Source organism: Zingiber officinale, chromosome 1B (assembly GCF_018446385.1).
Source record: "Zingiber officinale cultivar Zhangliang chromosome 1B, Zo_v1.1, whole genome shotgun sequence".
NCBI classification, from domain to species: domain Eukaryota; kingdom Viridiplantae; phylum Streptophyta; class Magnoliopsida; order Zingiberales; family Zingiberaceae; genus Zingiber; species Zingiber officinale.
Window position 1 is genome coordinate 126,970,073 of NC_055986.1, and position 13,504 is coordinate 126,983,576.

Consider the following 13,504-nt stretch of genomic DNA (forward strand, 5'->3'; position numbering starts at 1 on the left):
TGAAATTCCATAAATATGGTTAATAAATACCTCAAACAAGCCGATAAAGTTTGGAGACAAAGTCATACAATTCCCGTGAAATATCTGACGGCTCCGATGCAATCGTCGTCGCTAAGAGACTTTGTCAGAGACGCACGATGACATCCACCCGGAATTTCTCCATCGGACGGACGAAGTTCAATCGTGTTCGAATTGCTGAGTGCCAACGCATTACGATAATTACCCTTTTTACTCTCCTCTCCAATCTGTCGAATCCTTCGATCCCGAAGCCGCGAGCACGCTTTCTCCCTCGCTCCTTCCTCCCCGTCTTTTCTCGCTTTGGAGAATACAGACTTCTCGTTCACTTCATCTCCGGAACTCTCGCCTATTTCTGCAAATCGAGAGCCTCTGGAAACAGAGTTGGTTTTGCTCTTCGATTTCAGGGTTTCCATTTATTTACGTTTGCTATGTTCTGGTGAATCGAGATTGAGCTCTTTTTTTTTTTTTGCTATAAGATTGAGTGGGTTTTGGAGGTGGTAGTTATGCATTGGAATAGGGGAGGGAGCGGGTCGAAGGTGGAAATTGGAGCCGCAGATCGTAAGAGATTCGGAGATTCCCTCGACAATCATTTGGAGAAGTCTCCGCCGACTGCTTTGAGGGTTATGGATTTAAAGGAAAAGGATAGGTTGTCTGTACCTTCCACCTCCTCCGGGAAGCAGCCGGAGCATCCCTCCTTGTCCAATAACAAGTGCTCAGATGGTAGGGTTTCCTCACTTTTATCTTGCTCGCTATTATTTTTTGGTTTTAAATTGCACTTTTTTTTTAGATTGTCGAACGCAGCATGTGCATTAAGAGATTACTGCTTTTTTTCCTCAAGATCTGTTTATGGTCTTTTATGTATCGGGAATGAATAACACATATACTAGTATCATCATTTGCACCATCAAGCTACCTAAGTCTAATCTATTTAGATCAGCTGCAGGGATCTTAACTACTATATCTTAACTACTATGGATCTCTATAGTCTATACAATGTTATGTGGCTAGTAAAATTCAGATAATTGAATCACTTTTTTACAATATCAACTAGACTTTCTTTTTCTTTTTAAATCTGTTCTTTGTTAAATGATTCAAGTCATTTGACTATGGAAGTGATTAGTTGTCTATCAGTTTCCTTTAAGTGTCTCCATATCATCTCAATCTATTTTTTTTTTCCCATTTTATCAGTTATCGACACCCAATTGTTCTCAATTTTTTATTTTACCTTTCATAGTAATCTCACGCATCCATCTTAGAACTTTTCATCTATGCTATATTAAAATTTACTTATTATTTCCTGATTGCTTAATATTATGATTTTTAAAACATTCTGAGTTTTACTGTGGTTTTATTAGAATTTTTGTTTTAACCTAAGGAGCGTAAGATAATCACCCAAGACTTCAGAAGCTCTTTTCCATTTGAACAGCCCAATCTTTATTTTAATATTGATATTTTCATCCAAATCTCCATTTTTTGTTTAATAATATATTCAATATGTAAAAAGGACTTCCATGTCCATACGTATTAATTATTAACTCATTTTTTTTATTCAAATTAAATTTCTATGGATTTAGTTTTAGTTCTGCTTAAATTAAACCTTTCTAAAACTTATTTTTTTTACAATTCAATTGAGTTGTGTATGTTAACACTCATCAATTAGAATAATACTATCTGTAAATTAAAGTTCATTTAGTACTATTATAAAAAATAAAGACTTAGAACTGAGCCTTGATCTAAACCCACAATTCACACTCCCATTACTACATTATAATATATGATCATATAATCCTTTCTTATTTGAAACCCACCACAATAATTTTCTATGAACTCTTATCATAAAATTTTTTCTAACCCAATAAAAAAGATCATATGCAATCCTTTCTTGTTTTGTCCATAATTTTTTATTCATTGTCTTATAAAATAAGTATAATCCATTGTGGATCTTTAATTATTCATAGTTATGAATTCATGCTTTCAAACATCTTGCTTATTTTTTTCTTTCATTTTATTCAAAAACAAATTGAAGGAAAGAAGTGAATCATGACAACAATTTCTTATCCAATCTTCAAATTTGGATTTTGGAATGCAAACATCTCCAATCTCCAATAAAGACTGATACCTTTTTTTCCCCCCAAAGGTGGTGATATACAGGTGGCTTCCATTATTTTTTCAATCTAAGTATTGTTGCGCAAGTAGGTTATTGCTATTTAAATTGACATAGTGCCTTAAAGATGATTATGGATTTGAGCTGCACTTTTCATGTTTAGTTTCTCCGGAAGTGCTTCAACAGAAAATTTTCTGCCAAATGTGCTGATACCCAAAGTCATCATCCCAAATTGATCACCTGGGACAATCTCCTCAAGGTTGTGGGTATCCCATGGAACTCTACATGTGATACCCAAGTTAGTCAAGGTGTTAAGCATCCAATAGCTTGTGAAAAATATTAGTTAATTCAGTGGAAAACTCCTTACTTTATTCTCAGTGCCTATAATGGTTTTATGATTCCATGGCATTGTAGATGCATTGATATTTCAATTAGGATTTTATTTACTGAAATGCCATACTCTTAATTCGTAGAACTTGGTCTTGATCGGCTTTATGTTCAGAACCTTGGTTGTCAAAGTTCCTCTGCAAGTTAAGTTTAGCTGGATGGACATATAGTTCAAAAAAGGAGGTTAGCTGGTTGTTTTGGCTCTCTGTTGCTTTTGATTGTCAGATGGGATAGCGGTCTCTACCCCTTGTCATTCCATATGATTTCTTCGCAATCTTATTGCTATCTTTTTCCGATAATTGTTGCCATTTCTATATTTAGTTTTACAATTATATGGATGTGCAAGGTAGATGATCTCAACTTAGAGTTCCCATGTTTCATTTGGAAACATGCATTTTAATTTTAAACCTTCCCTACTCTAAGAGTCTTTGTTCAGTTCTCATCTAGTTTATTGATTGTAACATTGCATGTAAATGATGGCACCTGCCAATTAAATACAGTGGTGTCCCATCTAGTGTGTGAACATTCACACACATATGTTGTTTGTTTTGGATAACTCTGATTTTCTTGATTTTTTTTAGTGAATTTCGTATTTTATTGGGTTTCCACCATTCATTGGTTATAAGCCTTACTTTTTCTGTCTGCTTTAGAAGAATCAGAAACAGATAGTGAAGAATCAGATGTTAGTGGATCTGACATGGAAGATTCATCTTGGATTTCATGGTTCTGTAACCTAAGAGGGAATGAGTTCTTCTGCGAAGTTGATGATGACTATATACAAGATGATTTCAATCTATGTGAATTAAGCAATCAAGTTCCATATTATGATTATGCTCTTGATTTGATCTTGGATGTCGAGTCTTCTCATGGTAAGCTCGTTTGGAATTATGTCCCCCTTTCAAGACAACTTGCAGCACATAGGCTTGATCTTGTTTTGTAATTTGAGCAAAAATTTATAATCAATTTTCTTCCATTTGCTTGGTTCATAATGCTTCTTTTCAATTTCTTTAGCTTTGGTATTTTGGCACATTAAGTTCATACCACATTCAGAAAGAACTATCCATCATTTCATAGAACTTTTTCTCTTGTTTGAATTAATTGGATGCTAAAATATATTCCTGGATGCAAACCCTACATATCTAAGCTGTTATAAATACATTCATGCTGCTCGACTAGGTGTTTGTATCTTTTTATAGAATGCACATAGGATGGGATATATGTGCTACAAGTATACTTGTTTCCCTATCATCCCTTTACTATAACAGAAGTATCTTTATTTGGAACGCTTATTTCCTTCTCAAGAAAGAGTATTATGGTTGTGGGGACATGTATAATCACAATGATTTCCTTATTCTAGAAGGCAAAAAGTACCTGAAGACTACATATCTATCATCTTTGTTTCTACTTTTTGGTAAATCTACAACTTTATCCTATAGGCAATAGTGTGATAAGTAATTGCTTGAGTGATTTTCTTAAAATTCAGTATACCATTCATTGATCAGAAAATGCTATCTGATAATAAAAAATTCTGGGAAACACCAAATGTAAGGCAAATCTGGCAATTGCAAGATAAGTTGAAGTGTTTCTGGTACATCGCTGAAAGGAAATGATGTCCTGATGCATAATTCTATGAAGTCATGTTAGAATAATCATATCTACATGAACATTTTGTTTGGTTGTTGTGATTTTGGTTCAAACATACAAATAACATATACTTAATTTAGGAATTTTTGAGTCAATTGAGATTATAATTTAGACTGTGAAGTTGGTATTAAAGCGGCCTTCTTATTTCCACTATTTATTTTAGAAATAGTTTGAACTTCTCTTGCATATCTGTATAAGAATTAGACATTGATATTCTGAAAATTCTTCGCATATTATTTTTCAATATATCTTCTGGTTTATATGCTTACATGTATGTCATGACTAGTAAATATTGCACACTGTTATGATTAGTAAATATTGCACACTATCATGACTAGTACCTATTGCACATTGGCTTGTATGTCTAATTGGTGTCGAACCACTTGGTCTTCTTTCACACTCCAGTATTCGGTCAATTTTGACCTACTTAACATAATCAACAAACATCAAACCACAACTCTTCATCAATATAACTATGAGCTGATTATACCAACAAGATACAAATTTTTTTTTCTAAAAATAACCCTAGCTATGTCACCTCTAGCATATGCAACCGAACAGCAACATATGCACACTAATAGAGAACACACATAGAAACAATAAAATATGAAATGTATGTGATCAACTGGGTTTTATGCATTTTATTATATTGCACTTTCTACCTGAGATTGCTATAGCTCTTTAAATTACTTTTAGTTGGTCAATTGCAAGCTTTGTAGTGTAATAAACTCAGTAATTTTAATGGATTTATTGACTGAGCAGGAGACACATTCACTGAGGAAGAAAATGAGATGGTTGAATCAGCAGCAGAAATGCTGTATGGTATGATTCATGTTCGGTACATATTAACCAGTAAAGGGATGGCAGCAATGGTAAAATTATTCTTTGAATTTCTATATATTCTTTTTTACTTATTTATTTTTCATTTATGACATGTTCTAGTGACAATTTGTGTAGCTTGAAAAGTTTAAGAACTATGATTTTGGAAGATGCCCTCGAGTTTACTGCTCAGGTCAGCCTTGTCTTCCTGTTGGACAATCTGACATTCCTCGATCAAGTACTGTGAAAGTATATTGTCCCAAATGTGAAGATATATACTATCCAAGATCCAAGTATCAAGGCAGTATCCTTTTTCCCTCTTGTAAATTTCACAACAAGTAGCTTTTCTCCTAATTTTTTTATTGATATTCAACTAAATACAAGTACGTCAACTGCAAAATATAGATGGAGCTTACTCCTATTTAAATCCTTGACCCTTCTAGATATTGATGGAGCTTACTTTGGAACTACGTTTCCTCACCTGTTTCTCATGACGTATGGGCACCTGAAGCCACAAAAACCATCTCAGAAATACATACCTAGGGTGTTTGGCTATAAAATCCACAGACCATGATGGTGAAGTTGAGCTGCCACATGCTGAGAATTCTGTTGACTGGAGGGCTTCCATTTCTGTTAGTGTTGATTTGCCCTAGATGATGATGAGCAACTGTTTATATTGGGCTTTAATATTCTTCAAAAATTTTTATCTTAATCTTGTAACTACTGAGCAAGTTCAACTTTACAGAATCAATTCATTTCCTAGCTTCAGTTTGCAGGGTTATTGGTTTGGCATGTTGGTTTAGCCATTTTACTTTTTGAAAGTGATTTGATATTAAATTCGTGTATCCTCCATGGCTACTGAATGATGGTAACATCAAAGTTTCTTGCATACTAATTTCTGTTTTTCATATATTAGTGATGCAGATGTTCTAGACTGCATAATGTGGATTCATTTGCCACAAAGTGATATTTCTTTGATTTTAAAGTTTTATCTTTGTTTTGCTTCAGTTCTTTCCCTCACGGCGGATAGGAAAATATACTTAAAATTTGTACACCTGTTTTATTTTCTTGAACATAACTTTATAATTTCACTTCACTGTTTCATTGTCCTTTAAAATTTGCCACTTCACTGGTTACTACATTTTAATTGTGGTTAGAGAAAACTTGAGTTTGATTAGGGTGGTGAGGTAGTGCTTCTCCATTGAAAGTCAGTTTGGCTATAGAAACCTTTCAGAAGTTGTTTTATAGCAATTTTTCTTTCAAAGTATACATGAAAATTTCAACTATTACAAAAAATATTTCATTCAATCAATATAACCTATTCATCTCTCATGTTGACGTGCCTTTTAGGAATCTCAACCTCATGAATCATGACTGTACTCTGTTAAAACTCTGACTCAGGCGCGTTTCTTTGAAAAACCTATCTATGGCAGTGAATAATCCATTAATTGAAAAAAAAATTGTTTGTGAACAAATGATCCAATAGTTGAGTTTAATAAATTAGCCAAAACCCTTCCATCGAGCCGCCATAGAACTCAGACTCCTAGTGCACCTCTTCTCCTACATTTCACTTAACTTTGTTCTTCTTTTTAACTCGTAATATACTAAATCTAAAGTTAAATCAGTTAATTAAGTGTGTATTTTTTATTATCTCAAGACACAAAAAGGCTATCAATATTTAATTTTAAAGAGAAAAGATAAACAAAAAATCAACTGAAAATATATAAACATTCATCTTAATTCTCATGATTCTTTTTTATTGTTTTATTATTTACATTTTCTAATAATTACACCTTTTTTTTTTCCTGTACGTATCTCTTCAGTATATCGTCGTAACACTTGACGTCGAAAATTCTCCTCTCTTCAATCTATAGCCATCATGCATGCTTCTTCTGCAGGCCTCATAGACCACTTCAACTTTAGTTATCACCAACCTCATACCTGAAGGTCCAGATCGACCTGATGTGTGTTAAATCAACAGCACCAACAGCTAGCTGGAATCAATGCTCATCAATAGCGATCGACACCGATAGCTAGCTAGGTAGTGCACCATCAGCACCCAGCCATTCTGACACTATATATCTCAGTTCCTTGATCATCATAGAGGATTTCACGTGAATATTTATCGTTATTTTATCTGATTTTCTCTTTTCTGCTTGTTTTTGAACAAATTAAATTTGACTTGAGACTCCGTGATTTAACTTCTATCATATAATTTGGGGACGAAGAGATATGAAATTAAAATTGGCCAACGACAAAAATAAGAGAATCCAATCCACCAAAAGTGATCATTCACAGAGAGAGAGAGAGAGAGAGAGAGAGAGAGAGAGAGATTATGTTTTGAGACTGCAAGTACAATAACAATAGGTAAGGTGATCGAACTAACAACAATCTTGGAAAGTCCATTCAACTGAACTTACCGAGATCTACCAGTTTGCGCGAACGGTCGTGCCCCAGCGCCGGCGCGGTCGCGGTCGCGCGCCGCAGCTGCCGGCGCGGACGCCGTTGGACCTCCGCCGCGGCCCTCTGCAGCTCTCCGGAGAAGCCGAACTCCGACACCCGGGTGCGTCGGTTGTTGTTGGGGTGGTTCGCCGTCGCCAGCGGGCTGAAGCATATGGCGAAACCGGAGAGTCCGCTGGAGTGGCAGTGCCGGTGGTGCTCGGCCGTCGCCGACCTCGTCGGCGAGATGTTACTCTGTCGCGGCAGGGGCGGTTCGCGCCTATTCTCAGGAGACATGCCCCGGTTCGAGGTCGACGAGAACGGGCGGGAGGTATTCTTGATCTTCTCCGGGCGACCGCCGTGGAGAAGCGCCGAGATCCAAGAGCTCGACCGCCGGGGCTTCCTCTCGAGGCCTCGGCCGAAGAGGCTGGTGAGGATGGAGGGCTTGGCGGATTTTAATTTCTCGGAGGCCGCCGGGACGCGGGGGGAGGCAGAGCGGCGGAAGAAGAGGGGCGCCGGGGAAGGGGACGCGAAGGGTGAAGTCCCCCCGGCTACGGAGGCGACGAGGACGAGGAGGCGCTCACGGAGGCAGGTGGCGCAGACGCCGATGCCGTCCTCGAAAGGATGCCGCGCGCACCTCATCTCCACCTCGTCTCGGCCATCAAAGAAGAAACTCAAGCACAGATTTTAAAGGAGACACCTTTCAATCCTCCTCCTTTACTTCTCAATTCCAAGCTATGAGAGAAGAAGAAGATGACGATGAGCGAAAAAGGAAAAGAATAAACTAGGAAACTTATAATTTAAGCGATTATTCAGCAAGTAATTCATACTTTGAATCGCTCTCAGAACAGGGGACGAATCGGAACGGAACATCGAAACAAAAAGAAGACAAAAATAATAACAATAAAAAAGAGGATGAACTGAAGGTTCGCGATCTTGACGAGTTCAAATTTGGAGGAATAGGCGAGGGAGGAACATCAGCCGGTCTAGTGGCCTGGATATTACCACGACTGCGTTGGAATCGTCGACCTAATTGACTGCTTCAACTGATCGGCTCCGTTCCTTTGTTTATTTTTTTGCTCATTACGTTTTGTTTGCATGGGCAAAGATAAAAGGAAGGGACGATCGAGAGGGTTCGGTATTTCAAGATTGTTCAGTAACAAAAAATGGTTTTTTTTTTGAACTTAAAATTGCCAATAAAAATAGATTTCTTTGGTCGGAAAATATAAATAGATTTTAAATACTCATTTCTCATCCGCGGTGGCCATATATTATTAATTCTTTACATTATTAATTTTTTTTTATTCTGCCTCACCTATCACCCTCTATTCAAAACCTCACACTCAGGCTTTTAATCTCTTGATTTTTTTTAAATCTAAATTTTTCTCACTCTCACTCTTTCCTTAATTCATCGTCATCTTCCGTTCCATCTCGCTCTTACTGATAAGTAAAGCAAAGACACTGCAAGCTAAACAATTACATATATATTCTCGAGCTAGCTGGAAGCTCCCCAAATTGCCACCGCAAACATAGTCGACGTTACTTTACTTAACACTCCTATCCATTCTCGATCATAAACCTTTCCATTCCACTGCTAGTTTTTCAGCTCTGTACAATATTTTTTTATTAAGATTTATCCTACAACGTACAAGCCCTAAGTGCTACAACGTGTAGCAGCTACTTGAACAATCCAAACAATATTTCCTTACTATTTTTTGGTTATATAATTTGCAGAGAACTTACTAAATATCATTTTCCACAATTCATAACTAATGGTAAGTCGTTTCATTTTAAGTTGTAATTCTCTCTAATCCAAATATATTATCAGGATTTATGCTACAACGTACAAGTCCGATGCATGCTACAACATGTAGCAGCTACTTGGACATTTAGCTGCTACAATGTGTAGCAGCTACTTGGACAGTTAGTTGCTACATGTTGTAGCAACTACTTGGACATTTAGCTGCTACAGCGTGTAACAGTTACTTGGACAGTTAACTCCTACATATTGTAGCAACTACTTGGACTTTAGCTGCTATAATGTGTAGTAATTGTTTGGATCAGTAGTTGCTACACGTTGTTGGTGCAGCGGGACCGGCAAGAGGGGGTGAATTGCCTATATAACTAAAATTAACCTTTCCCGATCTTCCAACTTAGATTAGTAGCACAATTATAACAAAAGAAATTAAACAACTAAAAATTAAAGAGGTTAAAAAATTACTTGGTTACAATTTAGGTGATTGTTAATCCAAGGCAAATGAAAGTACTAAAAAAAGTCTCCTTTGTTAAAAGCGGAGAAGCCTCTTAAACTCTTTGAACGCTTAGAAATAAGCTAGGAAATGAATACAAAAGTTGTTTATTATTTTCTAGGTTCAGGGGTCTTTTTATAATCCTTATAAAACTCTATATGCAACTTGAAGGCGCCTCCAAGATGGTCCAAGGCGCCTTCCATTAGATAAGCTTTATCTGATTCGGATAAAACTCTATTCGCGGTTAATGGCTATCAGAAGATGTCATCAAAGGCTGGAAGATGCATTCATACTGTTCATTGAAGGCGCCTTTCAGCCATGGAAGGCGCCTTTCACAGGGCAACTTAGCTCAAAGCTTATCTTTTCACATAGTTCTTTGTGCAGGTGATTCTCCGGCTAACCGGAGTTGAGCTTACCTGAACCCAACTCTGACCTTCTCCTCGAGCAGGCTTCCTTCCCAGCTTCTCGTCTCTCGAATATCGTGCATGTCTTTCTCGTTCGTCGATGTACTCTTCCGCAGTATCTCGTCCTTCGGATGCACCGAGCCCGTTGACTCCCTACCCGTGCCATCCTTCTCGCTAGTTGCGTCTTCCGCTCGACTTCTTGTGTTCCTAAACTCCTGCACACTTAAACACAAGGATCAAACACAATAAGACCTAACTGAACTTAGTTGACGACATCAAAACTATCCCAGAGTACTAACACACATTATAACAGCTACTTGGACATTTTGCTTCTACAATGTGCAACAACTACTTGGTAAGTTATTTTATTTTAAGTTGTAATTTCCTCCAATCCTAATATATTATTTATAAGTGATTCTAAATGATATATTTAATTAATATAGGGGAAAATATATGTTGTCTTTATTAAGCACCAGCCGAGTATTTATGACACCTGGATAGAAGTATCTGCACAAGTTAATCATTTTAAGGGCATTATACACCAGTACTTCGAGAGTAAAGAGGATGCAATAAGAGCTTTTGAAGCTTACAACGTACAATCTTACAATGTTAATAATACTTTTTTTATAAAATTTATTTTTTTGGTTATATAATTTGCAAGAAACTTGTCAATTTAAGTCATTTCAATTTTACACAATTTATTCAATAGTAAGTTATTTCAATTTAAGTTGTAATTCCCTCTAATCCTAATATATTATTAGGATTTATGCTACAACTTAAAATCCCTAGCTGTACAACATGTAGCAGCTAGTTGGATAATTAGGTGCTACACATTATTGTTGGTATTGTTGGCACCAATGATCAAAAATAAATTTTGATGAATAACAAGTGGATTAAAGTTAGATGTGTTGTGATCTACTCTTTTTACCAAGTGTGCAGAACTTAACTGGTTAGACACCAAACTAAAATTCAGCTAGGTCTAGAGGACTTGATAGATGGTGTAAAAGTCCAGATAGGTCAAGGAGTGACCCAATATCTGGTAGAAATTTCGGTTGGTCCACGGGACCTAACAGTTCACCGAAGTCCAGTTGGGTCTATGGATCTGATACTGGCGGGAAGACTTGGTGAATTGTAAAGAAGTAAAGCAATTCTACATGGTAAGTAAGGTAAGATACTAGAGAAGAGTGTTCCAATGAGGACGAGTCTCAATTAGGGACTTTAGGCGCAGGTCACGTTTAGGTCCATTTTAGATCCCTAAACTGAGACCTTGACTAGATCATGGTCTTGGATAAATAGGATCTAATTAACAAACTCTTATTTTATTATTGTGATAGCTTTGCTTTGCAAGGTATACTTTATTTTTTGGACTAACACACTTTACAGAACGAAAGGAGCAAAAATCAGCCTCGGATGAATAGTGTGTTAGGACCCTTGGCAGCCAGCTTGTGGGAGTGAGTTTCCTGAAAAAAGAAAATAATACCTCTCCCTTTTTTCAATTCTAATGAAAAGCAACAATAACGATAAAGTAAAATAATGACTAGAAAAAAGAGGCAAGGTTTACTTGGTTACAACCTAGATGGTTGTAAATCCAAGACAAGTGAAAGCGCAATAAGAATCTCCTTTGTTGAAGGTGGAGAAACCTCTTACACTAGTTGAAAAGCTCAAATAGTTGCTAAGAAATGATTACAAGAGTTGATACTAAAGTTGTTGCCTATTTCCTAGCTCCAGGGGTCTTTTTATAGCTCTTGGAAAATCCTATCCATGGGTGGAAGGCACCTCGAACAGGCTGGAAGGTGCCTCCAGCGAGGCGCCAAAGGATAAAGCTTCATCCCTTGGCAACGATAAACTTAGCCTAGTCAAAGGCGCCTTCCATAGGGCTGGAAGGCGCCTTTGATGAACAGTACGAAGGCGCCTTCCACAGTGAAGGTGCGGAGGTGCCTTCAATTCGCTTTGAAGGCGCCTCCAGCAGTAATTCCAGCCTCCTTTCGCTCTTCTGGTGCTCCGATCACCTGGGTGATTGCGGCCATCCGAAATAGGGCTCACCCGGACTCATTTTTCGACCTTCTCCTCGAGCAGGCTTCCACTTTGGCTTCTCGTTCCTCGAAACGTTGCGCGCGTCCTTCTCATCCACCGACGTACTCTTTTGCAGCACCTTGTCCCTCGGATGCACCGAGCCCGTCGACTTCCTTCCCGTGCCATCCTTCTTGCTAGCTGCGTCTTCCTCTCGACTTCTTGCATTCCTAAGCTCTTGCACACTTAGACTTAAGGGTCAAACATAATAGGACCTAACTTAACCTGGTTGATCACATCAAAATTACCACGAGATTCCAACAATCTCTCCTTTTTTGATGTGCATCAACCCAGGTTCAAGTTAAGGTAAAAACAATGCAATAAAAGTATTGTAAAGAAATTACAATAATAACATTTTAGGAACATTAAGTATAATGTTGTAAAATTCAAAATTTTGCAAAATTTAAAATCTCCCCCTAAAATCTCTAACTTGTACCTATTCCTCTCCCTTTGATCACATCAAAAAATAGGAAAAATAACATAAGAAGTTAGAATATTTTGAAATTAATTTTCATAAAGTCATACTTTGTATTTTTTTAAAAATAAAAGAGTTAGCAAAAAAATATTTTGAAAAAAAATTTCTAACTTGTTAATAGATTATAACAGTAAATCGTTTTAATAGTTAGTCAATTAAATATTTATTTCAATAATAGACTTCGAGACTATGGCGAGACACTAGGTCTTCTTGAATATTAGAGTAACAACCACTTTCTTAGATAAAGCCTTTTAAAGAAATTAATATTTAATTTTCTTTCTTGCATTCAACCCTTTTAAAAAGAATTTTATTTTAAGTATGTTTTTGGAACCCAATATAAGTTCCTAACTACTGGGTTAATTAAAAATTTGGGGGTACATAATTTTTAGGAATATTCCTAATTTTCCCCTAGTGATGTCTAATATACCAGTTTAGTCTACCATACTTTCTAGATTTTGGTTTCTGATAATTATTCAAATTCAAGCATGCATGATCATTCTTCAAACTTTTGACTTGAATTTTCAATTTATCATTTTCTAATTTCAAATTATCATACATTTCTAAGGGACATGAATTTGCTAAGTTTAATTTTAACTTGGCATTTTCTTTTTATAATTTGAACAAATTTTTAGAAAGCATTTTGATAAAATTAAAAGACTGCTCGGGAGATAGTGCACATACCTCACTTACCTTGTGATCGGACACTCCCCCTTCATCACAGCTTTCCTCTGATGATCCTTCCCCTTTATCAATGCTCATTTCTGAGCTGCTTTTATCTTCTTGATGGCTTGCCATTAGGGCTAGCTTGGAGAAGGCCTCGATCTCGGACTCAGAGGATGATGATTCATCCCATGCGACTTTCAAGTTCTTGTACTTTGGTCTGTTGCCCTTGTCT

General features: G+C 36.8%; 2 protein-coding genes across 4 annotated transcripts; one reads left to right on the plus strand and one right to left on the minus strand.

Annotated features, from left to right (window-relative positions):
- Positions 1-248: 248 nt before the first annotated feature.
- On the plus strand, positions 249-5,740 carry LOC121978133 (putative casein kinase II subunit beta-4). 3 transcript variants are annotated; one of them, XM_042530512.1, is made up of 6 exons: positions 249-398; positions 495-738; positions 3,160-3,378; positions 4,916-5,025; positions 5,111-5,276; positions 5,416-5,740. In XM_042530512.1, the coding sequence occupies exons 2-6, from the start codon at positions 522-524 to the stop codon at positions 5,544-5,546; spliced, it is 843 nt and encodes a 280-aa protein (XP_042386446.1). In that variant the 5' UTR covers positions 249-398; positions 495-521; the 3' UTR covers positions 5,547-5,740. The 3 variants fall into 3 exon arrangements, with proteins under 3 accessions (XP_042386446.1, XP_042386449.1, XP_042386455.1); XM_042530515.1 differs by having other exon boundaries at positions 249-738; positions 5,111-5,273; XM_042530521.1 differs by having other exon boundaries at positions 249-738; positions 3,163-3,378.
- A 1,487-nt stretch (positions 5,741-7,227) lies between these two features.
- Positions 7,228-8,490, minus strand: LOC121997413. Its single transcript, XM_042551841.1, has 2 exons — positions 8,242-8,490; positions 7,228-8,146 (listed from the first exon to the last, which is right to left on the minus strand). The coding sequence occupies exon 2, from the start codon at positions 8,051-8,053 to the stop codon at positions 7,379-7,381; it is 675 nt and encodes a 224-aa protein (XP_042407775.1). The 5' UTR covers positions 8,054-8,146; positions 8,242-8,490; the 3' UTR covers positions 7,228-7,378.
- Positions 8,491-13,504: the final 5,014 nt, after the last annotated feature.

What these genes read in the sequence shown, in the direction of transcription:
- LOC121997413 (XM_042551841.1), bottom strand. Translation starts at nt 8,053, where the DNA reads ATGAGGTGCGCGCGGCATCCTTTCGAGGACGGCATCGGCGTCTGCGCC.
- LOC121978133 (XM_042530512.1), top strand. Translation starts at nt 522, where the DNA reads ATGCATTGGAATAGGGGAGGGAGCGGGTCGAAGGTGGAAATTGGAGCC. An exon ending in GGATGTCGAGTCTTCTCATG is followed by an intron (nt 3,379 to 4,915) that starts GTAAGCTCGTTT and finishes TTGACTGAGCAG; the next exon opens with GAGACACATTCACTGAGGAA. An exon ending in AAGATCCAAGTATCAAGGCA is followed by an intron (nt 5,277 to 5,415) that starts GTATCCTTTTTC and finishes TGACCCTTCTAG; the next exon opens with ATATTGATGGAGCTTACTTT.